The sequence below is a fragment of the Herpailurus yagouaroundi genome, unplaced genomic scaffold (genome assembly GCF_014898765.1).
Source record: "Herpailurus yagouaroundi ecotype Mexico unplaced genomic scaffold, PumYag 159, whole genome shotgun sequence".
NCBI lineage: Eukaryota > Metazoa > Chordata > Mammalia > Carnivora > Felidae > Herpailurus > Herpailurus yagouaroundi.
In genome coordinates this window covers 45,667,829-45,693,226 of record NW_024412400.1, presented here as the reverse complement: position 1 = coordinate 45,693,226, position 25,398 = coordinate 45,667,829, and the positions used below count along the sequence as shown (strand labels likewise).

The following is a 25,398-nucleotide window of genomic DNA, read 5'->3' as shown; positions in this document are numbered from 1 at the left end:
GTGTGTGTGTGTGTGTGTGTGTGTGTGTGTGTGTGTGTGTGTCTGTGTGTTTGCAGGTCTTCTCTGTCCAGCCTCCCCTCCATTATAGGAAATAGGTCATTATGTGGTCTGTCCCAGAGTGTGGGATGTGTGCCTCTGCTAGAGCATGGCTGCTTTTAGGGATACGTTATTAAGTGCCATTAAATAGACTGAGTCACCTTCTTCACTGAGCCCTTCTTCATGCTGGTAGGCCCTGAAGAAAGACTCTGTAAGTGGTGCACACGTTCACACCTCTTTAACACTTCCTACTTCCTTTCTTAATTAAATAGAATGTGAGCTCAGGCAAAGCTTTCATAGGCGATAGTTTCTAGCATAAGTCAATAACATTGTTTTATTTCCATTATTTTTTTTAAATATGGTGATTTATTTTTTTTAAGTAAGTGATTTTGATTCCCACTTAAAGATGTGACAAGAAGTGTCCCTATTAAATAAGCATTTTTAAAAAAATTTTTTTTTCAACGTTTATTTATTTTTGGGACAGAGAGAGACAGAGCATGAACGGGGGAGGGGCAGAGAGAGAGGGAGACACAGAATTGGAAACAGGCTCCGAGCCATCAGCCCAGAGCCCGACGCGGGGCTCGAACTCACGGACCGCGAGATCGTGACCTGGCTGAAGTCGGACGCTTAACCGACTGCGCCACCCAGGCGCCCCATAAGCATTTTTTTAATTTATAAAAGAGTAAGTAGCTCAAGCTAATGAAAAATATTAATTAAATAATGATTGGCCCACAAAAAGGACAGCAATTACAGGATGACACACACTTGTTTTTAAATGTTTATGTATTTTTGAGAGAGAGAGAGAGAGAGAGAGAGAGAGAGGGAGCAGGGGAGGGGGAGAGGGGAGAAAGAGGATCTGAGAGCCTGACGTGGGGCTTGAACTCACAAACTGTGAAATCATGATTTGAGCCTGTGAGATCATGACCTGAGCAGAATTCAGACACTTAACCAACTGAGCCACCCAGACACCCCAAGGATGCCGCATACTTAAAGCTGGGGAGGCAGAGAAGTAGTGTTGGAATTTGGATGCAAATCCCAGCAGTTTCTACCACTGGGTACTTCCCTGTGGAAGGAGGATAATAAGAGTACCGACCTCAAATAATTAAATTAACATAATGAATGTAAAGCACTTAGACCAGTGTGTGGTACATAGAAAACACTCAATAAATGCTAGATGCCATTGGCCAGCCTAGTTCAAGTGTATCTCTTCCATGAAGCATTCCTGAGCTCTTCAGTCAGAAATTCTCCTCCCTCTGTTCTCTCAAGGTACTTTTTCCTTTGGAACTTCACACATTCTATCTCGTACACAGTTGTGGGGTATTAGACTTTTTACATATCTATACCCCACATAGGTAGGACCAAGCACATGCTAAGCAATTACTATGCCCCTGATTGTGGATGGATTCCCCTTTCTTCACGTATTTGATTTATAAAGGCTTGTTTTTTTCTGGGAAGCCTTAAAAGACCCTCTCCAATCTCAACGTGCTATAGGATACCCAGCAAAACCTTAAAAATGGGGGGGCAAGAGGACAGAGAATGATTGTTTAGTATCATTTAAAAAAAATCTTTTTAACGTTTATTTATTTATTTATTTTTTAAATTTTTTTTTTTTTTAACGTTTATTTATTTTTGAGACAGAGAGAGACAGAGTACGAACGGGGGAGGAGCAGAGAGAGAGGGAGACACAGAATCGGAAGCAGGCTCCAGGCTCTGGGCCATCAGCCCAGAGCCCGACGCGGGGCTCGAACTCACAGACCGTGAGATCGTGACCTGAGCCGAAGTCGGACGCTTAACCGACTGAGCCACCCAGGCGCCCCTTTAACGTTTATTTATTTTTTTTTTTAAATTTTTTTTTTCAACGTTTTTATTTATTTTTGGGACAGAGAGAGACAGAGCATGAACGGGGGAGGGGCAGAGAGAGAGGGAGACACAGAATCAGAAACAGGCTCCAGGCTCTGAGCCATCAGCCCAGAGCCCGATGCGGGGCTCGAACCCACGGACCGCGAGATCGTGACCTGGCCGAAGTCGGACGCCCAACCGACTGCGCCACCCAGGCGCCCCTAACGTTTATTTTTTAAGGAGAGAGAGAGACAGAGCGTGAGCAGGGGAGGGGCAGAGAGAGAGGGAGACACACAATCCGAAGCAGGCTGCAGGCTCTGAGCCATCAGCACAGAGCCCGATGCAGGGCTTGAACCCATGAACTGTGAGATCATGACGTGGGCCGAAGTCGGACAGTTAACTGACTGAGCCACCCAGGTGCCCCTGTTTAGTATCATTTAAATCAATATTGTACTCAAGCTAGAAACAGAGTCCTGTGTGTTTCTCTTTCTTCGAGCAAGAGAGAAGGACTCAAAGCTGGGGGAGGCGAGCACTGCAGAGTCATGGCTGCAGATGGGTATCCCGGATGCCCATGACATGGATCGTCAGTGACAGGAGGCAGAGGGGCAGAGCAGTGGCCCAGGCCGGACTGCAAAGCATAAAGGAGAGATGGCTGGCGATGGAAGGGGAGACAGACACAAGGGAAAAAATCAGGTGGAGACAACAGGGCACAAGGTTAACACACTGAGCCTTCGGGATACAATAGTCTAAGGGAACCTGGTGTGAACCTTTCACACAAGACTTTACAATTACAAATAGAGGAATAGGGTAAAATGTAAACCAGGATGTAGGGAGGGGACAGGCCCACCTCCACAATCCCACCACCATACTTAAGGCTGTTAGATGAAGAATGTGTCTAAGAAGAATCATCTTTCTTTGAATCATTTCTTTCCCCTCTTCTCAGAATTTACGGCAGAGCCTCTTTGGAAATACTATCCATGTCTTCAGCTATGACTGGAAAAAGGCCTATTTCAGGTTCCATGATCCTTTTTCTGACCTGGCTTTCACTTTGGAAGTGGGAAAGGTAATAGTAAATAAAAAATTTTTTTTTAAAATCCTAATCCCATATTCCCTAGTCATGTTTCCTTCCATCTTTATCCATATGAATGTATGTTTTCATTACAGTCATTTGTCAAAGCATATTTAATATAATTTAACATTTAGCCTTAAATGATATGAGACTATTTAAAATTACAATTTACTGTCAGGGTTATAGCAAAGTCTCACACTCCTTCCCTGCTGTCGCACACCCTGCCCTCCCAAATTCGAGGTTTCCTGGCTCTTCTCTCCAAGTTCTAAGTATCCCTGAGGATTTAGAAGGCAGGAGGAGATCCAGGAGCTTCTTTCTGGCTTGTTTAAAATCTCAGTAATTCAGGTCATCAATTACTAGTCACACAGAGATTTCAAAGACCAGCCAACAAGTTCTGTACATCCTACAAATCCAAAAGTTTGCTATGAAGCAAACTACCTTCGCTAGGGTGGAAGAGGACAGATGTCCCCAGGTGCTGGTCTACTGAAGCTGGTCAATGAAGATTCCGGCCCAGCCATGGCATCTGACCACAACCCACGTATGGAGTACAGTGTCCCTTCACTAAGCTAAGGGGATGCTGTATATACCAGGAGGGACAGGTCAGCAGAGAATAGGTCACATCCATTTCCCAGAGTTCTTCTTTGTCATATTGGCCCCAAGAGGTTCCATTACGGTTGTACAGCCTGCCCCCAGCCTCACACACCTCACTATTTATCTTCCCCGTTTCAGGGAGGTGCCCGAAGCATTCAGATGGCAGTTCAAGGATTCATCATCAAAGACTTGTTGTTTACCAGGAAGGGAAAGGACTGTAACTTTCACAGGTAAGAGGCCTAGAAGCACTTCTTAGACACATTCCTCATGTCACAAGAACTGTTATGTGCCAAACGGTCATTATGGAAAATCCCCTGGGTGACCTCAGGAAGTAGACTTGCCTCACGAGACGAAAACGGCTCTGGTTCTCCCAGATGGATAGGATTTTGTGATTGGGGAGGACTTTCCTGGAATCACTCTCAATGTTTGGTTGCAGGAATAACGTTGACAGTTTTAGTGCTCCACTGCAGACCTTCCTGTCAGCTAAAATGATGCCCCTGGTCTCAGGTGGGCTTACTTGAAAATATTTGATGGGAAGCCCCAAACTGACAATTTCAAGGAGGAACAAAAGGGGTGATTTTTAAAAGCCCCGATAAAGCCCTGATAATTCTCTTATTTAACTAGGCTAACAAAGTACTGTGTTTGGTAGTTGCCTATTCAAGAAAATCGGTTCAGATTACTTTACTTAGAAGTCAAGTCCCTATCATGGGCAAAGCTCTATGCTTGATATTAGAAAAAATATAAATAAGTTAAGGTATATATCTGCCCTCAGCAGGGTAAGTTATCACTCAAAACAGGAACTAAATGTATAATTTATTGTAAGGTCATGAATTGCCAGTTTCCTGAAAAGCAGAGCCAGAGATGAGAATTCTTTATGCAAGTGATTTATGAAGGGAAGGCCCTGTTGGAGAGAAAAAAAAAAAAATAAATTTTTTTTTTACCCCTCTAGCTTCTTTGGCTAGTCTAATAATTAACTTTACAGAAGACAGATTAATAGGAGGAAAACAAACACGAGCTTAATAACATGTATACCTCGGGGCGCCCAGGTGGCTCAGTTGGTTAAGTGTCCGACTTCATCTCAGGTCATGATCTCACAGTTCGTGGCTTAGAGCCCCGCGTTGGGCTCTGTGCTGACAGCTCAAAGCCTGGACCCTCCTTTGGGTTCTGTGTCTCCCTCTCACTCTGCTCCTGCCCCACTCACGCTCTGTCTCTCTCTCTCTCTCTCTCTCTCTCTCTCTCTCTCTCTCTCTCTCAAAAATAAACATTAAAAAATTAAAAAAAAAAATAACATGTATACCTTTTGTATACATGGGAGAGACCTAGGAAATCTCTTTAATTCCCCCAAATAGCCAAAGGCATCACGTTAAATACCAACTTTAGCTAAAGACAAAAGAAGATATTGGGGGTGGGAAGTCAGTTATGGGAGATTACAGAGGAAAGCGCAGTGAACAAGCATAGGGTTGTTTTGCACATTAAGTCTGTGCCTTCTCCACTGATAGGAGTTTCTAGAGATTTAGAGCCATCCCCCTCTTCCCATGAGGACATCCCCTTACAAACGGAGATTTCTCCTATAACGTCTTTTACAAAAGGGCAACTTCTATTGAGTTTTCGGACCTTCTCTTGAGTCTGTAATTTTTTAAAAACAACCAGTTTAAAATAGTCCACATGCCAAAGTGGCATCTTGGGCTGGCAAGATTTGCTCCCCTTCGGGCCTCAGGAGAAACCTGGAAGAGTGAAGGAAAAGGAGAGGGAAGGAAAAGCTGAGGAAGAATGTGGTCTCCAGTGACGCCCAGCCTCAGTCTGATCCCATGAGAGCTCTAAAGCCTCAGTGGCCCCATTTTCAAAGAACAAAGTGGGGGCCTTTGTACTTCCCACCTCAGCCGGGCACTGGCTTTGACCTGCTCCATGAAACCTTCCAGAACCTTCTCGGTCCCAAGTTCTGTCTCCTTCTTCTTCACTCTCAGAACATTTTGTTTTATTCCCATCCACCTCCTCAAATTAGGCTTTTAGACTATGGAGCACTCCTTGTTTCTCATTTCTGTGTTGCCACGGAGGTAGCGGGATTGTAGAAATCATCGCTGAGTCCGTTAATAAACCCCATCACGTGTTTCTCCATCGGGACAACAGTTGTCAGTGTTAAATATTTAGAAAACAAGCAGAGCAAAGGTCTACCGCATAAAGATTGGCTCCCATTCCCTGGGAAATCCTGACAGCCCAGGATCGCTCCAGAGAGTATAATGCTTGAGAGCAGGGAGTCAGGAACCAGCCTGCCTGGTGTAAAATCACCACTCTACCACTTTCAAGGTGAACAACTGGGGACCAATTCCTCAACCCCTCTTTCTTTCTTCACCTCTGAATCAGCAGTAATAGTAGTATCTACTTCACAGGGTTGTTGTGAGGATTAGATGAGGGGATGGGTATGAAGTGCTTAGAGCAATGCTGGGGACAGTGAGTGTGCCTGCTATACAAGTCAGGATGGGCAACATGAAGCCGGCCTCCAGTGCCGCGTGGGACAGACATGATGGGGGAGCACAGACACGGCGAGCACATTAAAGGCAGACAGGGGCGCCTGGGTGGCGCAGTCGGTTAAGTGTCCGACTTCAGCCAGGTCACGATCTCGCGGTCCGTGAGTTCGAGCCCCGCATCAGGCTCTGGGCTGATGGCTCAGAGCCTGGAGCCTGTTTCTGATTCTGTGTCTCCCTCTCTCTCTGCTCCTCCCCCGTTCATGCTCTGTCTCTCTCTGTCCCAAAAATAAATAAAAAACGTTGAAAAAAAAAAATTTTAAAGGCAGACAAGGGCATGAGAAAAGGCATGGAGGAGTGATACAGAAAATACGTTCAGGGGACTGGTCCATGAGGGGCAGCAGGTTTGCAGAATGGAAACCTGGGAGATAACACTGGACGGGGCTGCACTTGCAAAGGGTCTGTGTTCCTGGGTTAAAACGTTTGGATCAGTCTCTGCTGGAGTTCGGCGAGAAGACAGCGGTGGGGACTCCGGGGGGGAGGGGGTAACTCACAGGGTGGGACTGGCTAAGATCACCAAGAGAAATAGTACGCTGCTGTGAGGATGCCACTGCCAGTGACAGAGTGTAGACAAGGCCCCCTGCGACCGTCTCACGGGGTGGGTTGAGGAAGGAAGCAAAGAGACCCATCTGGTATGCAGCAGGGGACTTAAAAGTGGAGGCACCTCACATTCAGCTCGGTGACTGTCCATGACAGTGTTTTCATACCCAACCTCCCATATTACAGTTTGTGTGCAGTCAGCAAACAGGAGCAAGAGCAGGCCCTGGCTGCGGCACTGGCTGGCATCCTGTGGGCGGCAGGAGCAGCTGAGAAGGCCACCGTCTGTCTTGTCACTGAGCACACTTATGTCACCTCCAATCCTGACTACTCGGGCGATGATTTCACCGAGCGGGTGAGTGCACCCCTGCCCGTCCTGCCAGATAAAGGGCCAATGAAACCTGAGAGTATTCTAGACTCAACATGGAAATGAAGGCGGAGCCCCATGGATGCTCCTAGAAGGGTCAGATGTGGCCAAAGGCATCTTCCAAAGAGGTAAGAACCCAGGGTTGGAAGTGCCTGCTGTGAATTTTTCCTTCCAGAACGCACCAGGATCAAGAATATCCCAGACCTGAAATCATCACAAAATGCATTTCCATATCCACTGTCTTCAACATTGCTGAATTTTACCTATTAAGAAAAAATATGTTTATGGCTTTACTGCTCAAGATATCACATTGGTTTAAAACTGAGGACTGTAAAAGGGAGGCCGGTAGCCATCCACTTTCACCATGTATGTTTCACATGGCCTTGTGTAAGATAATCTGTCAGGTTTCAGCAAAGTGATTTTGCAATGAAACAAAAAGCTCCCTTGAGGAAATAACAGTAAGTTGACATCTTATAGATGTAGCTTTCATCTTCCTTTTCATTTTTATCTTCTATTCTTGATTTATAGCTCCAGCTGTTTGAACTTTTAGAGAAAGAAGCCACTGAGAAATTCATCTATGATCATTTACAATGTGTAAGTGTTTAAGTGTTGAGATAATCCCTTTATGTTGAACCGATCTTACAGGAAATCTTCTTTCTTTTACAAAGTGTACTTCTAATGATGCTTATTAAGAAAACCAGGTCATTTTGAGAGCTAAGAAAGGGCCGAATGAGAGAAAGAAAAGCCCGCCTCTCCCTCCCCACAGCCTAAAAAGAGGCCAGATCACACACAGGCCATTCACAATTGCCTCTTTGTCCTTGGCTAATCAAACCCAGAGAATAATACTATAGAGGGCATATGCCAAGATTTCTTTTGTGGGAAGAGAATACGTCAAAGCAGTCTTGCCTCATCTAATGGATAAAACACAAAAATGCTAGACAACTGAGGCCCTAGTCTAAATTGCCAAAATGACCACTCACATTGGCTCCAAGGAAATGACTTCTAGTCTGAAAAAGGTGGCCCTGTTTTACCTCTTCTATCAGCACCTTCCACACAATGTCGTCCTGGCAATAATTCTTCCCAACCTCCCATGTGGGGACAGTGTCGGTGGAATATCTAAGGTGCTTTTTTAAGATGCCTTTGCAGAGAAAGGAATGAAAGCTGATTTCTAAAGAATTAGAACCCTACAGGGTAAAAGAAGAAGACAGTTAGCAGGGTAACCATGAAGCCATACAACGGTGGATTATATAGAAGGAGGAAATGGGGTCCATGAACCTCACTGCTCCATTCCTTCCAAAGGCTATAGAGGTAGAAAACTTGGGCATGAGTTCTCAGCCACACATTGGCCATACATTCTTGGTTAAACTAGTCACCCCAGGACTACCTCCCCCACCATCTCATATGTCTGTGTGGTAGGCAGAGGAAAGGCCCCCACCCCCAACTGCCCCACAAGGATGTCCATACCCTACCTTGTGGAACCTGTGAATTTTATGCTTTATAGCAAAGGGGAATTAAGGTTGCTAACTCAGTTGACTTTTTTTTTTTTTAATTTTCAAAATTTGTGAGATTTAAGTATAGGTGGCCTACAATGTTATATTAATTTCAGGTGCACAACAGAGTGATTCAACAACTCTGGGTGCATTACAAAATACTTTAAAATAGGGCGAGTATTCCAGGTTACTCAGATGGGCCCAATGTAGTCACAAGGGTCCTTAAGAGGAAGACAGAAGAGGAAGTCAGAGTGTACAATGTGAGGACAGTGTTGCCTGCTGCTGCTGGCTTTGAAGATGGAAACAGGGGGGACATGGCCACTAGAAGCTATAACAGGCAAGGAAACAGAGCCTCTAGTAGGCCTGCTGACTGCTCCATTTGGGCTCAGTAGGAGCCATTTTGGACTTGTGATCTCCAGAACTGTAAGATAATAAATTTGCATTCTTTTTTGTGCTTTTTTTAAAACTTTTATGAAGTTTTAATTCCAGTATAGTTAACATGCCGTGTTACATTCGTTTCAAAATTTCTATTATTTACGGTACTAAATTTATGGTTATTTTATAATATATATTTATATATTTAATATAAATGTATAATTAATATAAATTATATATAATATAAATTTACAATAAACCTGTATAATGGATTTTAAAGACCTAGCATGAAATATTAAGTTAGAAGCCTGCTTAGGGACTCTGTTGTGGGCAGATATTGAACGGAGTCACACAGATAGAGAGGACCATGTAAGTAATGAGCCTTCCAGCACAAAGAGGCAAACCCTTTCCTTTCTGTCTTCCATCTCCTCAACTCAGACCTGGGGCAGTCTGATTCAAAAGGAAGGTCCCCACATGTGCAAGGGATTCCTTAGTGTCGCCGGAGTTGAGAATCAGAGGATCAGAGCTGAAACTCTACACAGGCTTGTTCTATCAAAGGCTAAGAGTCAAGCTGGAATAAGTAACAAAGGCCTTATGCAGAGATCGACTGTACGGTGTGGGTGAGCCTGACGCGAGAGCTGCCCGGGTCAAACAGACCCATGGTGACTATTGCCATAGCCACTCTGAGGAAGCGCTGGCACCGTTTCCTCAGTGACGGAGGCACTTGATGGCAGGTTCCATCAAGGGCACTTGATACTCCTCTCAAGGGCACCCCTGACCGGGGCCCGCACATTATGATGTGCTTCACCGAACCTTTACCAAACCCCACTCACTCTCAAAATGCACCCATTTTGAGGTCCCATTCCTGTGTCCCATCTTAAGACAGAAATCTCAAGACAGAGGTCTGAGGGCTACACGTGGACAGTAGACCTAAGTTTATGGGTTGAATTTCATCCCCCCAAAAGATATGTCCCCATGCCTGTGCATATAATGTTATTTGGAAAAGAGGTCTTTGCAAAGGTAATCAAGTCAAGGAAAAGTCACGCTGGATTAGGGCCGGCCCAATCCAGTGACTGGTACCTTTACAAGAAGAAGGACACTTGGACGCAGACACAGTCATGTGGGGAAAACACCATGTGATCATGGAGGCAGAGCTTCCATGATGGGATGTGTCCTATAAGTCAAAGCACTCCAAGGATTGCCAGCAGCCACTAGAAGCTAGAAGATGCAAGAAAGACTCCTTCCCTTCCGCCTTCAGGGAAAGCACGGCCATGCTCCCACACCTTGATTTCAGACATCTGGCCTCCAGAACCGTGACAGAATACATTTCTATTGTTTCAAGCAATTCAAGTTTCTGGTAACTTGTTACAGCAGCCCTGATACACCTATCATATGTGATCTGCAGCATTAGTCCACCCAGTGTTGTATTTTTAAACATTTGACCCAGCCACTCTTCAAAAACAACCCGAAGATTCCACATAAAAACCTGGATTTTTAGCTTTTTCCCAAAAGAATCAGAAAACCTGGCCGCACTGGGCCTATATGCTGGCATGTTCTCAGTTAGCTGACGTGGGGGCAGTGATTTCTATTGGACAAGTTGTGATAGGCTGAATGATGCTTCCTACCTGGTAAAAGGACTTTGAAGATGTGATTAAGTCAAAGACCTTGAAATAGGGAGATTATCTTGAATTTTCCTGCGGGGGGGGGGGGGGCGGGCAATTAATAATAAGAGTCTTGTCAGGAAAAGTGGGATGATGGGAGAGAGAAAGTGGTGTGACGAGGGAAGCAGAGAGAGAAGAAGGATCACATGTAGGGTCACAATTTGGGGTCATGAGCCAAGGATAAGGATGGCTTCTAAAAGCTGGAAGAGGAAGTGAAAAGTCTTCCCCACAAAGCCTGCAGAAGAAACATAAGCCTGCCAGCAGTTTGAATCAGACTCATGAAGTGGCATCCGTGTTGGGACCTCAAACCTCCAAAAGTGGAAGACAAAGAATTCATGTTGTCTTATGCCACCAAGTTTGTGGTAATTTGTTATGGCAGCAACAGGAAACGAATACACCAGGGTCCCCAATGTGCCTCTGGACCCACTCTCCTCATTTCTCTGACACTCTGTAGCACACCCATTTGGGTTCCTGTCTGATGCCTGTGGCACTGGAATTTGTTCCTGCCTGAGGGTCCTGCCCCTGCCAGGTCACAGAGAGTGATGGGGACAGGTTAATCCATAAAAGGGAAAGCACCTGCATTTTAGCAGAAGCCTTCCCAATACAAGGCCTTTAAAGGAGATGCTTTAACCCTGGGAACCTTGAAAGCCAGCCAAGGAGCTTCTTTTCAGCAGGCAGAATATTCACACAAAGCTAAGACCTGCTACCTGAATGTTAGTTGGGCAATTTGGATTTGATCCTGGAAATCACAGGGCACCTTTGGAAACTTTTGAGCAGAAAAATAGCCTTCCCACGAAAAGAGAGAGGGGAGAAGTGCCTTAAAGAAGGACAGATAATAATTTTGTTGTGGTTCTAGCATGTTCCAAGAACTAAGGTAGGTACTGTGCATTATTGTCATTTAACTTTTGCAACAAAGCTGTAATTTATCCGCAATTGCAGATTAGGTGATTGAAACTCAAACAAGTTAGTAAACTAGGAGTAATGGTAGAACTGGTTTTGAACCTAGATCTGTGTAAGTCCAAAGGTATTTCTAGAAATCAATGAGGAGGGAGAGATGTCCCAACCAAGGAGAGGCTGGGAAGGGGGCCAGCCAAGAGCACACCAAGGGTCTGGGCTGGGATGGATGCTGGAAAAATGGAGAGGAAAGATACACTACACCTTAGCCATGATTTGAAGACAATCATGTGATAGAAGTGGAGGAAAGAAAAATAGGTCGAAAAGCAAGAGAATGACAGCACCAAGGGCAGATCTTGAACAAGGAAGACAAATGCATTCGAGAGTGAAGATGGCCTAGGGAAGCTGTCCTATCAACCGGAAAAAAAAAAAAAAGAAAAAAATCTTGGGCTATAAATCCTTGAATTCATGCCTGGAGATATACATAGCTGCATTGCTTTTAGGCAAACATGCTTTTGTTTTGTCCCCCCCAAACAGTTCAAAGAGGAAGGAGGCCATGGTGTCATCTTGTTTCTTTACAGCCTGATCTTCTCCAGAACATTTGAAAGGTAAATTCAACAAACATTTGCACAGGTATTTCCTATAGCTCTGTGATCACATACGCAGCGTACTCTTACATCGCAAAATATTTTCATGCCCTGTTGGAAACCTGAGTAGTTTTTCCCAGTGGCTGCTCTTCTGTTGATTCATCCTTTTCTGTAGTCGGTTTGGCCATATTAATGGGTGGGTGGATGTCGTCAGAAAGGTTTGAATCTGCTTTTCTCACACAGTGGTGGCTTCCTTCTACTTGTGGTTATAAATATTGACGGATAATACCAAAATTTATTTGTATAACTTTCATAATAAAAGTATTTTATTATTTATATGCACAATAAAATATACCCACAGGTATTTATTTTGTGTCTATGATATGCAAAGCCCCTTTCTTGGCACAATGGGAAATACAAATAAAAGAAGAGATGGCCTGACCTCCTTCAGGGTCCAATCTGGGAAAGATAGGAGTTATACGTAGAGATACTGGGTATGTCACAGGGGGTACTTAATGTACCAAATGAGGTGTAAAGACGAGGAGTCTGGAAGATTCCAGAGGAGGAAGGGTCACCAGTGGATAGACTAATCAAGGAAGGCTTCTTAGAAGAAGTAGACTTTCTTTTGGGCTCTGAAAGGAAAATAACTTTTCAGAGAATCACAGAGAGATACAGAGTCTCTAGAAAGGAAGAGTTACAAGCCCTGAAGCAAAAATCTCTTAACACTTGTCTTTTGCATAGCATCATCACATTTTTGTGGTCTGTATTATTAGCTGCTTAACAGTTTTCTTTAAATCAACACAAATTTAAATATTAACTTATTCCTAAACATTAATATCTTTTAAATCGTGTATTTGTTGTGCTAAAGAAGAATGTATTAAGCACATCCACCACACCGTTTTTTTTTTTAATTTTTTATAACATTTATTTATTTTTGAGAGACTGAGAGAGACAAAGCATGAGCAGGGGAGGGGCAGAGAGAGAGGGAGACACAGAATCTGGAAGCAGGCTCCAGGCTCTGAGCTGTCAGCAGCAATCCCCACGCGGGGCTCGAACTCACGAGTTGCGAGACCATACCTAGGCCCAAGTCAATGCTTAACCGACCGAGCCACCCAGATGCCCCCACCATATGGTTTTTTAAATGCTCATATCTACACCACCTAAAATCACGCCACACTTAAGGCAACACTGCCCTGAATTACATCTGATGCCACCAAGGCACTCACCATGCTGGACCCAAGCTTTTAGTTCTTACTCAGGAAGGGCGTGACTCCAGAGGCGCCTGGGTGGCTCGTGTCTGACTCCTGATTTCAGCTCAGGTCATAATCTGACGACGGTTCATGAGCCTGAGCCCTGCCTCAGGCCCTGCGCTGACAGCGTGAATTCTGCTTGGGATTCTCTCTTTCTCCCTCTCTCTCTGCCCCTCCTGCAGGCTCTCTTTCTCTTTTTCTCTCAAAATAAACAAACAAACTTAAAATTTAAAAAAAAAAATTTTTTTAAATAAAGGAAAGGCATGACTTCAGTCCTGTGAACAGGTTCCTTCAAGAACACTTTACAACTCATATACCAGAACTCAGCACCTCTCCCTAAGCGAGAGCAGGAGCCACATCCTGCCTGGACTTTCTATCACCTGGGGTGGGACCCCAAGCCCCGGTCCCTGGTGAAATAGTAGAGGCAGCCCTTCTGCAGTCAACAAATGGCCTTACCCCCCAAACTAGTATTTTCCACTTGAACAGTCTGTTCAACTCTGTCTTGAGCCAGGACTCTCTGTGCCACTACCCTAAGCCAAGGGTCCCTTGTCACTCAGAGCAAACAGTTTCTCCAATGAGCCCAGCACCCACACAGGGATCCTAACGTGTGAGATCTGTCACTTCACCCTTCTGCCTCACCACCTGTCAGCATCCCCCAACTTCACCCATAGCTTTTCCCATCACCTCTGCAGCCTGGGTATTAGAAGCTTTTCCAGTGAGAGACGCAAAGGTGCAAGGCACATGGGAGGGACAGTGACTAAGCAAACCTAATGTTGGGAGGTGGAAGAAGGAGAGGCCGTGGGTTCCTGGTGCGGTCACTGTCTCTGACTGAAGGCTGATGGCATCTTGCATCCTACAGGCTTCAGAAGGACCTAGATGCTTCCAGCACTCATCTGTTACAACCACACGCTGGGGGCTTCCTGTGCAGGCAGGTAGGTTGAGAGGCTTTGTCTTTCTATTATAGAATCTGAATTAGGCTTTTTTTTTTCTTCAATTAAGCATATTCGCTCCCCAAGTGAAGAGTGATTGGATTATCTTTGAAAGACTAAGAAGATGCTAATGTGAGTTTGCTCTCAGAGTCTATGTTCCAATTTCTATTTTACCTCTGAGAGCCCCACATTCCTGACGTTTTACAGACCTGTTAGGAAATATCTTGACAGGACCTACCAGGAATCCCTAATCATGGAAAGAAAAGTACTATAAAAACATCTTTGCTTATTGCTTCTTAAATCACAAGTATGGAAACCAGAGTTTATAAGAAATGTAAAGGGAGGAAGGGCAGTCAGATCTAAGTGGGGCCCGTGGGGAGTTATTGTGTATGGCTCCAGAAACAAAGTCAACAAACTTCTGTTTTAATCCTACCAAATGTTTACGACATGTTTTTCCTGAATTATGTATTAGGTGATTTCCATTCTTTTAAGTAAAACTGATGACCTTGCAGTGATTATTAAAAAAAAAAAAAAAGAAAGAAATTAAGGCCTTTTGTCATTGCTACCTAAAATATAAATATTTGTAAAATGTGCCAACTAGGCAGTTTTGAACATGATTTTAACTGGAAGAGCAAGTCCGAATGTCTTCAATGGCTGTCAGAAAGGAAAGTCTCAAGAAATATTGCACGGGGTCCTGACCCGCAGTGACGTTGGATATTTGTGGTGGGGTAAGGACACCTCAGAGGATGACAGGCTTTCACAGGTGAGTGTGTTTTGATTCTCAACCACACAGCCAGAGTGTCAATATTTTGACTGTTTTTTAGGGTCATTATTAAGGCAATGAAAATCTGAGCTAACTTTTTCCTTTACTATATTCCTGCACATCTCCCACCCCCCACACATATGTACACCGAGAGACTTTCAGAGTCTAAATGTAAATATCTAAGTCTACTGTACTTGTGTCATATTTTATTTTATACTTTTTTATGCATATAGAGGACAGGTCATACAAGTAATATGCAAATAATTTTTTGAAAAACAACACTTGAAATATAACGAGATAAAGGGAGGGTCCCCTTTATCCCCACCCAGCTTCCGGCTTCCTTCTCAGAAATCAATACTGTCAGCCACGGATGGGTATCTTCCCAATCCTTCATTTATGCAAATGAATGCATATTTTCTACCTATTGCTTAAAGATTAAAAAAAAAAAATCACTGGGGAAAAAAGGGGGCCCCCTCCTCAGGAAACTCTTCTCAAGAAGATTTCCAACTCAAAGGATCGACAACCTCTGACAACGAGAAAGTAGAATGTGCTGTTGGAAAACATAACCAGAGAATTAAGTAAGATGTGATTCTGCAAAAATAAACAGGAGAGAGGGTGAGAAAGCAAATATAACCACCCCAAACCACAAATCAAAGATGCTCCTGTGATATTTTCACAGAGATCTTCATCCTAAAACCCAGGGAAGGCAAGGCAGGTTCTGTGAAAAGCGACACTTCTCTGGAGTGGCCATGAAATTAGCTAGGATGTAATCCAATATGATGGTGAAAACGTCCCCAACCTCTCCCAATCACCAGCACTGAACGAGGGCCCTGCTGCTCAGTACCTGCCTGTCCTTCACTCTCCCAGTTGAGCTCAAAATCCCTTTCGTGTGCACAGGACTCCACGCTTTATAAGATCCTTTTATATCCAGAGCTTTGCTAGTCTTTCCCACTACTGTTGGTTCCAGCCACAATGCCTTATTCCTGAAATCCATATGTCGTTACACCTACAAAGTCATGAGTCTGATGTCATCAGAAAAGCAGAGTTTGACCACAGCAGAATTAAGTGCATTTTGCATACAGGCGTGTTTAAAAGTTTGCTTATCATCCCTTGAGTTTGAAATCTAGCCTATCATAGAAAAACGAGAAGTGACAGATAAGCTAAAAGTAAAAGAAATGAACCCAGTCCCATCACTCAGGGGTCAATCCTTTCAGAAATGCTCCCTTCTCTTTTTCTTTCTTATATAAATATGTTCTATTGTACTCTTCTGAAATCTGCCTTTCTCATTTAACACAAATATCTGTACATACAGTCAGTGAATGTATGTCCTTCATTATATTTAATGGATGCAAAGAGTTCCACCGTATGAATGTGAAAGGCCGTACTTTGAATATACCCTGGACAGAGACGGGATTTGTTATTGTTACAAAATTCCTAATCACTTGGTCCCAGATAATCTAGAAAGTCCCCTTAGAATTTGATATGTATACTAAATAGGAAAACTAAGCTACAAATAAGGGACTTACAGATTTCGTTTTACATATTTTTCTTCTTTTTCAACCACGCATGGTCACTTAATGTCCGTGGTCGAGCACTTTGTACCCATCCTAGCCCGATAATATGCCAAGACTTAGTTTGGAGAAAAATGGAGGGGTACACGGAGGACAAGTTTCAAGGAATGGGGGCACAAACACCACAATAGTAATTTTACTGCTTTGTTTATTATTACAAAGCTTTTTTCTGCTATGTCACTATATTCTTATGATCAACTACAAGAGTTAAAACAGTGTTTCTCACATTTCAGTCATTTGAGTAGGTAATTCACAGCTTTGCCATATATCCACACCTGCTCCACACTCTATTACTTGATTAATATTTTTCTTTAAATCAACTCACTTTAAAATTTTAAATGTAACCTTTTCTGCAGTGGTAATACAAGCCACAGACTTGACGTATCATTTTGTTTCTAATACATATTTAAATAAATATTTTAAAAAATATTTTTAATGTTTATTTATTTTTGAGAGAGCGAGCGAGCGAGCATGAGGGGGGAGAGGCAGAGAGAGAGGAGGATAGAGGATCCCAAGCAGGCTCTGCGCTGACAGCAGGGAGCTGATGCGGGGCTTGAACCCATGAACTGTGAGATCATGACCTAAGCCAGTTGGACGCTTAACCAACTGAGCCACCCAGGCCCCTATATGTTTTGTTTTAACGCTCATCCCTATGCCACTAACTTTCCTGCCACAGGCCACCAATCGGCACTTTGCCACACTTTGCAAACCTAGCATAAGAGTGAAGGAGTTTCTGTAACACGTGGGAAACAGCTCTGACCAGAAACCCAGGAGACAGGGTTGGAGGCTTTGCCCTGCCATCACACGGGTGTCACTTGGACCAGTCACTTAACCCCTCTCTAAGCCTGTTTCCTTATCTTACAGTAGTGTCCCAACACCTGCTCTGCCACCACAGGACTGAGGTGAACAGCGAACAAAATCATGAATGCCAAAGCCTGTTGGAAAGGCAAAATCACCTATACACGTATAAATCTACAATAGGTGATAACGAATGACACTATAGTGCTTTATTTGGCCACATTCACTCACCATCTCCTAACTGTGAAGCTCTGTGTCCAGATATGGTGATGAGTCCTACGTGAGCCAGTACCTGTATATACACTGATTACTTTGGGAAGGATATATATATAGGCAATACATGCTAGAGAACAGCGAGCTCAACACTGGTTGCACATTGAAATCACCTGGGGAGTTTGGGTTTTTTAACTGACTTCATTTTTTTGAGCAATTTTTTTTCTCAACAAAATTAGGCAGAAGGTACAGAAACTTCCCATATACTCCCTGCCCTCACACATGCATAGCCTTCCCCATTATCAACATCCCCCACCAGAATGGCATACTTGTTACAACTGATGAGTCTACACGGACACATCATAATTATCCAAAGTCCATAGCTTATATTACGTTACAATACTGATGTTGTATAATATATGGATTAGGACAAACTTATAATGACATGTGTCCACCATTATAGCATGATACAGAGCAGTTTCATTGCCCTAAAAATCCTCTGTGCTCCAGCTAGTCATCCCTCCCTCCCCCAGCCCCTAACAGTAACTGATCTTTTTACTGTGTCTATAGTTCTACCTTTTTTTCAGAATGTCATATGGTTGGAATCACACAGTATGTAGTCTTTTCAGATTGGCTTCTTTCACTTAATAATATATAAATTTGAGGTTCTTCCATGTCTTTTCATAGGTCAATTGCTCATTTCTTTATGGTGCTGGATAGTATTCCATTGGAATATTATAAATAATATTTAATTGACTAAATAATATTCCATTGATGTGTCACAGTTTATTTATCCATTCACCTACAAAAGACATGTTGATTGCTTCCAAGTTTTGGCAATTATGGGTAAAGCTGCTATAAACATCCATGTGCAGGTTTTTATGTGGACTTAAGTTTTCAACATCTTTAGATAGATATTATGGAGCATAATTGCTGGATACATGATAAGAGTGTTTAGTTAGGGTAGCTCAGTCAGTTAAGCGTCCCAACTCTTGATTTTGGCTCAGGTCCCATGGTTCATGGGTTCGGGCCCCGTATCAAGCTCTGAGCTGACAGTGTGGAGCCTGCTTGGAATTCTCTTTCTCTCTCCCTCTCTCTCTCTCTGTCTCTCTCTCTCTCTCTCTCTCTCTGCCCCTCCCCTGCTCACACTTGTGTGTGCATGCACACGCATGCTCTCTCTCGCAAAATAAATAAACTTAAAAAACAAAAACAGTGTTTAGCTTTTTTAAGAAACTGCCAAACTGTCTTCCAAAGCAACTAGGCATTCTCATGTTCCCACTAGCAATGAATGGGTTCCTGCTACCCCACATCCTCGCCAGCCTTTGGTGTTGTCAGTGTTCTGGATTTTGGCCATTCTCATGGGTGTGTAGTCGTATTTCTTTGCTGTTTTCATTTTCATTTCCCCGTCATGGCCATCTGCATATTTTGTTTGATGGAGTGTCTGTTAAACTCTTTGGCCCACTTGGAGAGCTTTTAAAACTACCAATGCCCAGGTCGTCCCCCAGAACAGTGTCAGCTTCCTGTGTATTGGAGCTGTGGAGACACACAGGGCCCCGCACTCAGAAGGCCTTGCCCTTGGTTTAATGCTTTGCTGTCACCACCCTAAAATTCTTAATAATTTTTTAAATAAGGGTCCCTGTGTTTCCATTTTGCACTGGGCCACAATTGCCTAGCCAGTCCTAGCCAATGACCTTGTTCTGTTTGGTCTAGAGAGCATCTGAGCTTTGGAATTTTTAAAGCCCACAAGTGATTCTGATGTGCAGCCGGGTTTAGAGGCCTCTGTTCTAGAGCAGGGCTGTGAAGCCTCAGCGTGGACATTTTAGACGGATCATTTCTTTGTGGTGGTGGCTGGCCTGTGCATTATGGGCCGTTTAGATGTGTCCCTGGCCTCTACCCACTAGATGCGAGTAGCTCTGCCCTTCGATGTGACAACCAAAAAGGTCTCCAGACATTGCCCAATATTCTCTGGGGGAAAAAATTGCCCTGGTTGAGCTGATATTTAAAGGAAGGGGGAAAAAAATAATCTCGTTAGACTTAACTGATTAAATCCATGTGTGTAGAATTGGAAAACTAGTTATTGCAACTAAAATTACATGAAAGAGTCTTTTCTTTCAATCGGTATCAGAAAGGTTGACAGGTTTCGCCTTCTCTGCAAGGCTTTGGGGACAAGTCTCAGACCTCATCTTAAATTAAAATTAAATAGATGTTTGCTAAATAGCTGCTCAGTTGCTCTGAGAAAAGGGACTATGTCAAAGAGTATGCCACAAAAAGACAGAGGGAGACCAAGAGAAAGAGAGTGTGTGCCTCAAAGGGTCAAGAATTTACAGAGATCCCGTGCTACCATTTTCTCTGGATCCCATTTCTCTCTATACAAGTCGGCTCAGCTGCTAAATCATGCTCTAAAGAAAATTACCTGCAGAGCCTAAAATATCCTCCAATAATAAAGTGGATGTTCTCAAGGACCTTAAAGTAAGTCAAAAGGCCAAGGCATAAGGTAAAAAAAAAAAAAAGGGTTTTCCTGCTGAGAAGAGGACAAAATGTGCCAGACATGGGACCACCATCCAAATGCTTGCTCACAAATCGGAAGTAGGACAAAGCATGGGAACTGCACAGGTTAGCTTAAAATCTACATAGAAATCAAATCTGCAATTGCTTCTATCTTTTCGAAAAGTGACTCATGTGACTTTTCATCCTTCCTTCTTGGACTCAGTGTTCTCTCTCCGGGGAGACTCCTATGATCCTGCCCTCAGTGAAAATTGCCTGCAATTGTACCCTAATGGCTTGAAACCCTGAGGATGTTTATTATGTTGTCTCTGTCATGCACTTGGAAGTTTGGTTTCAGAACAAATGTATTAAAGAGCGAATCCTGGCTGGCGGTTAGTTTTCTTACTTGAACCACTGAGATATATGACTATGTTAGGCATATACACATATACATGTAAACTTTTTTTTATCAGAAGGTGCCTGTTTTATTGTGTATATCAGCTCATTATTATTTGGAGATAAAAGCAATCCATAACTCATCATACTATTAAAATAATTATATATACATACATATGTATATATATAATTCTACATATATTTTCACATCCCTGAAGATGGTAACTAAAGTATATATATGAAGCTCATTTACTCATTGGAATGCTAACAGCCTCTTGTATAGAGCACACACTATGTGCTAGGCTCTTTCTGAGCCACTGCAATGACGCCTTATTTCATTTAATCCTCACTCCTACTCAAAGGTGTAAGTGTTAGGTTTAGTCAAGCGTCTGTTGTTTGACCGTTCATTTTAAATACGAGAAAATCTGGGCTGAGAAAGGTGTGGGAACTTGCCCATGGCCACCCGCTAGGCATCAGAGCTGGTGTCCGCACTCTGCCCACTGTGCCATGCTGCCTGTCGTTATCTTTTCTCGTCTTCTGATAGAGTGATAAATACAAAGTGCCAGTTGTTAGAATTATATTCCATCCTAAGTGCTTTTATAATCTATCGTATCTATGTACTTACATATAGATGTAGACTTATTTGTAGGACATCACCTGTAACATCTATTGTAGGTACACAGATGTTAGACTCTAACATTTAGATGGTGGCAAAAGCACAGCTAGGGTTTAGAAGGCAGGACTCAACAAGCTAGAGCTTCTTACGTGGACTTCTGTGTTAAAGCACTTGCTTAGGTTGATCGTGGACTACCTGTACTTGGGGCACAGTCTGAAAAGTAGCTGCTCCCCTTCACCTGCCGGTTTGGCAGGCCCCGTCCGTCAAATGTGTGTCCGGAAGGACAAGCTCGGTGGGACTCAGAGTCATGCTAACCAGAGGACCCACGTGACTGTGGTGTATCCAGAAGTCTGATAGTTCAAAGTCCTCTGCCCTAGACCTGAACAAAAGTCTGCTCAAGAAAGAACCAGATATGTGCTCGCTTCGGCAGCGCGTATACTAAAAAAAGAAAGAACTAGATGTGGTTCTAGAACAGTGCTCTCCGGCTCACTGGATTGAAGACCCCCACAGCCACTCGCCTTCCTTTCTTCTCTGAGTAGGGTAACCCCTCCACAGAGGATTCATGAATGTGCCCACTGGGTACATAAGCACTTTATGGGTATTTAGGGGCTCCTGCCTAGGCTACGTGCTTCATATCAGCGGATTATATGTATCCACTGATAATAAAAATCCGTAAGAAAGGTTTCCGAGTTCAAAAGAAAACCAGCATGCCAACAGATTCTGCTGTCCTGGTGAAACCCATCCTGTAAATGCTGTGTCTGTCTTCCTAAAGTAAATCTCTCCTTACTCTGGGATAAAATTGCAGAGGCTGCAAAAACACATGTCTTTCAGTCCCAATGTCACAACCCAGTGGGTGCGATTTTAAAAAAAAAAAAAAAAAAAAAAAAAAAAGGAGTTCTCATTAGATGACACGGCAAGCCCCCCCCAGAGCCCACCAGACTGACAGTTCTTACGGAACGCAGCCAGCTACCTACAAGATGAGGCACTATTTCGAAGCCTCCCGTCACTTTTCTATTTGAAGGTACAGGTTGGAGTGTGAGGTTCCAATACCTAAGTGAGAACATAAAGCAGTTTGAGTCTAACACCATCTGGAAAGCCTTAGGAGGTTCGCATTATCTTCGCACCTGCCTCGGAGAAGAAAAAACCAACTCTGATTTTTAGAAGGGACTGAAGCCATTTAGGTCTTGCTGGAATTACTCCCCTGGTAGCCGTGGCACAGGGTACCACTATCCCCGCCGTAGCCTCTGTCCTCTCGAAATTCCCTTTAAAGGGACCGGTAGGAAGAAATCCAACCACAGAAGTACCACGTGAAGCTCCACCCACCACGTGAAGCTCCACCCACGGCGCTCTATCGCTAAGGTGCTGACCCTGCGAACACGACGACCTACCTGCACACTCGCTGAAGGAAGTTACATCAACTTTGTGTTCCAGGTGCAGAGACGAGAGCCAGACCACTCGTGCACGCGAATCTCCACCAGGAATCAGGGCAGAAAGCACAAATTTCCAACACCTTCCTCCCGTTCCAATTACCAGACTGGACCCTTGGGACTCTCAATATCAAGCTCATTATGCAAAAGCACATTGTAAGCACCATTGTTCTAGAAGGCGTTAAAAAAAAAAAAAAAAAGAATTACACGGACTCAATCCTTGCCCTGTAGTGTTTAGAATTTGTCCATCCCTCGTCCTGTCCTTGTAATTTTACACTGGCTTAAATGATACATGTTAGGAAAGGCTTCATTGCTGGATGTAATGCTAAACCTCTTGGGCTTATTATACAATGAGTGAACTTACGGAGAAAGGTATTTTATTTATAGCACTACTGTATCACAAGTTAATTTCCTTTTTACCATAGCAACATGAGGCAACATGCACAAATTCTGCATTTGGGGAATCTCACCAATAAAACATATTTAGAATGCTGCTTTTGGGGCTGGGGGTAGCTGATAAACCGTCTACCCAGAAGCAATACAAATTCTTAATTGAACGTTCCAGTCAAACACATAATGTGGTAAGCTAAGAAAAGAAGGGGATGGGGCATCTGGGTGGCTCAATGGGTTGAGCCTCTGACTTCGGCTCAGGTCATGATCTCACGGCTGGTGGGTTCAAGCCTCGCGTGGGGCTCTGTGCTGAGAGCTCGGAGCCTGGAGCCCGCTTCGGATTCTGTGTCTCCCTCTCTCTCTCTCTCTTCCCCTCTTCAGCTCATGTTCTGTCTCTCTTTCTCTCAAAAATAAATAAGCTTTAAAAAAAAGAAAAGAAGGGGATATATACTTGGCTGGATTCAAACAGGAGGTGCTTGGCTTTGTTTTTGCAGGAATCACTTTTTTTTTTTTTTTTTTTTTTTTTTTTAGTTTATTTATTCATTTTGAGAGGGGTGGCAGAGAGAGAGAGGGAGGGAGAGAATCCCAAGAAGGCTCTGCACTGTCAGCCCAGAGCCCAGTGTGGGGCTCAAACCCACAAACTGTGAGATCGTGACCTGAGCTGAGATCAAGAGTTGGACCCTTCTGACTGAGCCACCTAACGCGCCCCTACAGAATTCACTTTAAACCAGGTGTGTTCTCAGCCGTAATCTTAAGGCTTGCCTCTTAGAGTTAATACCTACACTGCCTTGACAGTCGTGCATGACATTTTCCTTTTCACCGGCATCTCTCAAGGCAAGTAAGGAAGGCTCTGCTTGCTCAGTGTGGAGTCTCTGTATGGTTACTTTGGGAGCTGGAGACTGTTGTATTTATAACTACTTCATTTTCCTCCTCCTCTAATAAAATCTTGAGGAGCTGTGAGTTCAGAAAACTGTTGCATTGTTGCATAAAGTAACAATAGTGTGCTGTCAGCACATTGCCGAGTGTCACCTGAGTGCCAGTTGATTTTTGCCTACGTTACAAAAACTCCAATGTCATACATGTCTATATTCTATTGCCTCCACCTAGACACAATTTACAGGAACTTTCATTGGGGTAAGATCACCCAAAATACCATTCTTTTGACTTTCAAAATAAGTGACATTTTATTCCAAATAGCCCTCAATTTCCCAATTAGTTTATCCAAGTTTTCCAACCTTCATACTTCCATGTCCTGTAGATCATATTTTGATTCCATATAAACTGAGGACCTAAGGTACCATGGCAAAAAGGTCTAAGAAAGAAAGTGCTTATTTTATAACTAATGAATGGTTGCAATGTTATTTGCAACTTGTGGGTGGAATCTTGGAACGTAAACGCATTCGGCTGCTTCAAGGGCATATCCTCTGTGTTTTATTTCCAATGTAGCCAGTGGGCGACTTGCCCGTTAGATATGTGAGATTCTCATATTACACTCAGCCCAGAGGGGCTAATTCTAATGAGACTAGATAAGCAAATCCTGCACCTACAATGATCATGTCCAAATTGGGATGCTAGGCTTGCAACCCTTTTTTAAATTATTCACTAAAACTGAACTCTTGTCTTTCAAACACAGTAATATAATTTTTCTATGGTAGCTAAAAGTGAAAACCTTAAAGACAAAAGCATCTCTGATTCACCCACTCACCCACAACTGAAGAATTTAAACTAAAGCAAAACGAAGAGATTTGAATAGAACTATTGAGAAATCAAAATGTCAAGTTATTAGCCTTTAATACTTGGGTTTATGAAACGTGATAATTTTTCAAAGCTGGATTTTCCATAAAACAGAATCTGTTCCTGAACACACAGTACAACTCTAAGGACTGAGAAGAAAAGAAGCAGAATCAGATCCTTCCATTATGGGTAGCCACACCAAGGCTGAAGGTCCATAGCTTTCCCTGGCATCACATGAAAATGATGGTTTTTTTCTATGTAGCTCAGGCTTATTTCTCTAAGTAGAAAAAAAAATAGTTTTTAACGTTAATGAATTTTAATGGCAATCTTTAAAAATATGTGCTTTCCTGCCTCTTTAAACAAACTGGCAGATACCATAAATAGAAATGCACTATAATATCACTCAGAGGCTATGCCTGTCAGAGTAGTACTTTTGTCCATCTAATTCACGAGTTGCTAAATTGACAGTTGCCTGGAAAAACTAGATAAACTAGTTAAAAGAGTAAATTTAATATTATTGTGATGCTAAACTAGTATATTCAGCTCTAAGTATATCTTCACATTTGATCTCCATGTTAACATGTAGATATGTGTATATATGCATGAGTGTGTGTGTGTGTGTGTGTGTGTGTGTGTGTGTGTGTATTCCCTTCATTTCCCTGGAGCTATTTCCTATGTTCAAAATAGTCTATATTTTTGCATTCTAAATATTTTCTTTTTCCTATATTCTAAATGGTTTCCAAAAGTCTGACCACCTGCTGAATGAAATACTGTCCTATCTGGGGGATAGGAGTAAATACACCAGTCAATGACAAAGACAGATTGAAGTCCTCTTATTCCACCCGTACACTTATAATTC

The 25,398-nt window shown here is 43.1% G+C and overlaps 1 protein-coding gene across 1 annotated transcript in view; it reads left to right on the top strand.

Moving 5' to 3' along the window:
• MINDY4B (MINDY family member 4B) overlaps positions 1–25,398 on the top strand; it is a 36,668-nt gene that overhangs the window by 8,015 nt on the left and 3,255 nt on the right. Inside the window, exons 4-10 of the mRNA XM_040481124.1 lie at positions 2,819–2,938; positions 3,674–3,765; positions 6,784–6,949; positions 7,490–7,555; positions 11,919–11,989; positions 14,078–14,150; positions 14,749–14,910. Of these exons, the coding sequence (XP_040337058.1) occupies positions 2,819–2,938; positions 3,674–3,765; positions 6,784–6,949; positions 7,490–7,555; positions 11,919–11,989; positions 14,078–14,150; positions 14,749–14,910 (750 nt within the window). The remainder of the gene's footprint in view (positions 1–2,818; positions 2,939–3,673; positions 3,766–6,783; positions 6,950–7,489; positions 7,556–11,918; positions 11,990–14,077; positions 14,151–14,748; positions 14,911–25,398) is intronic.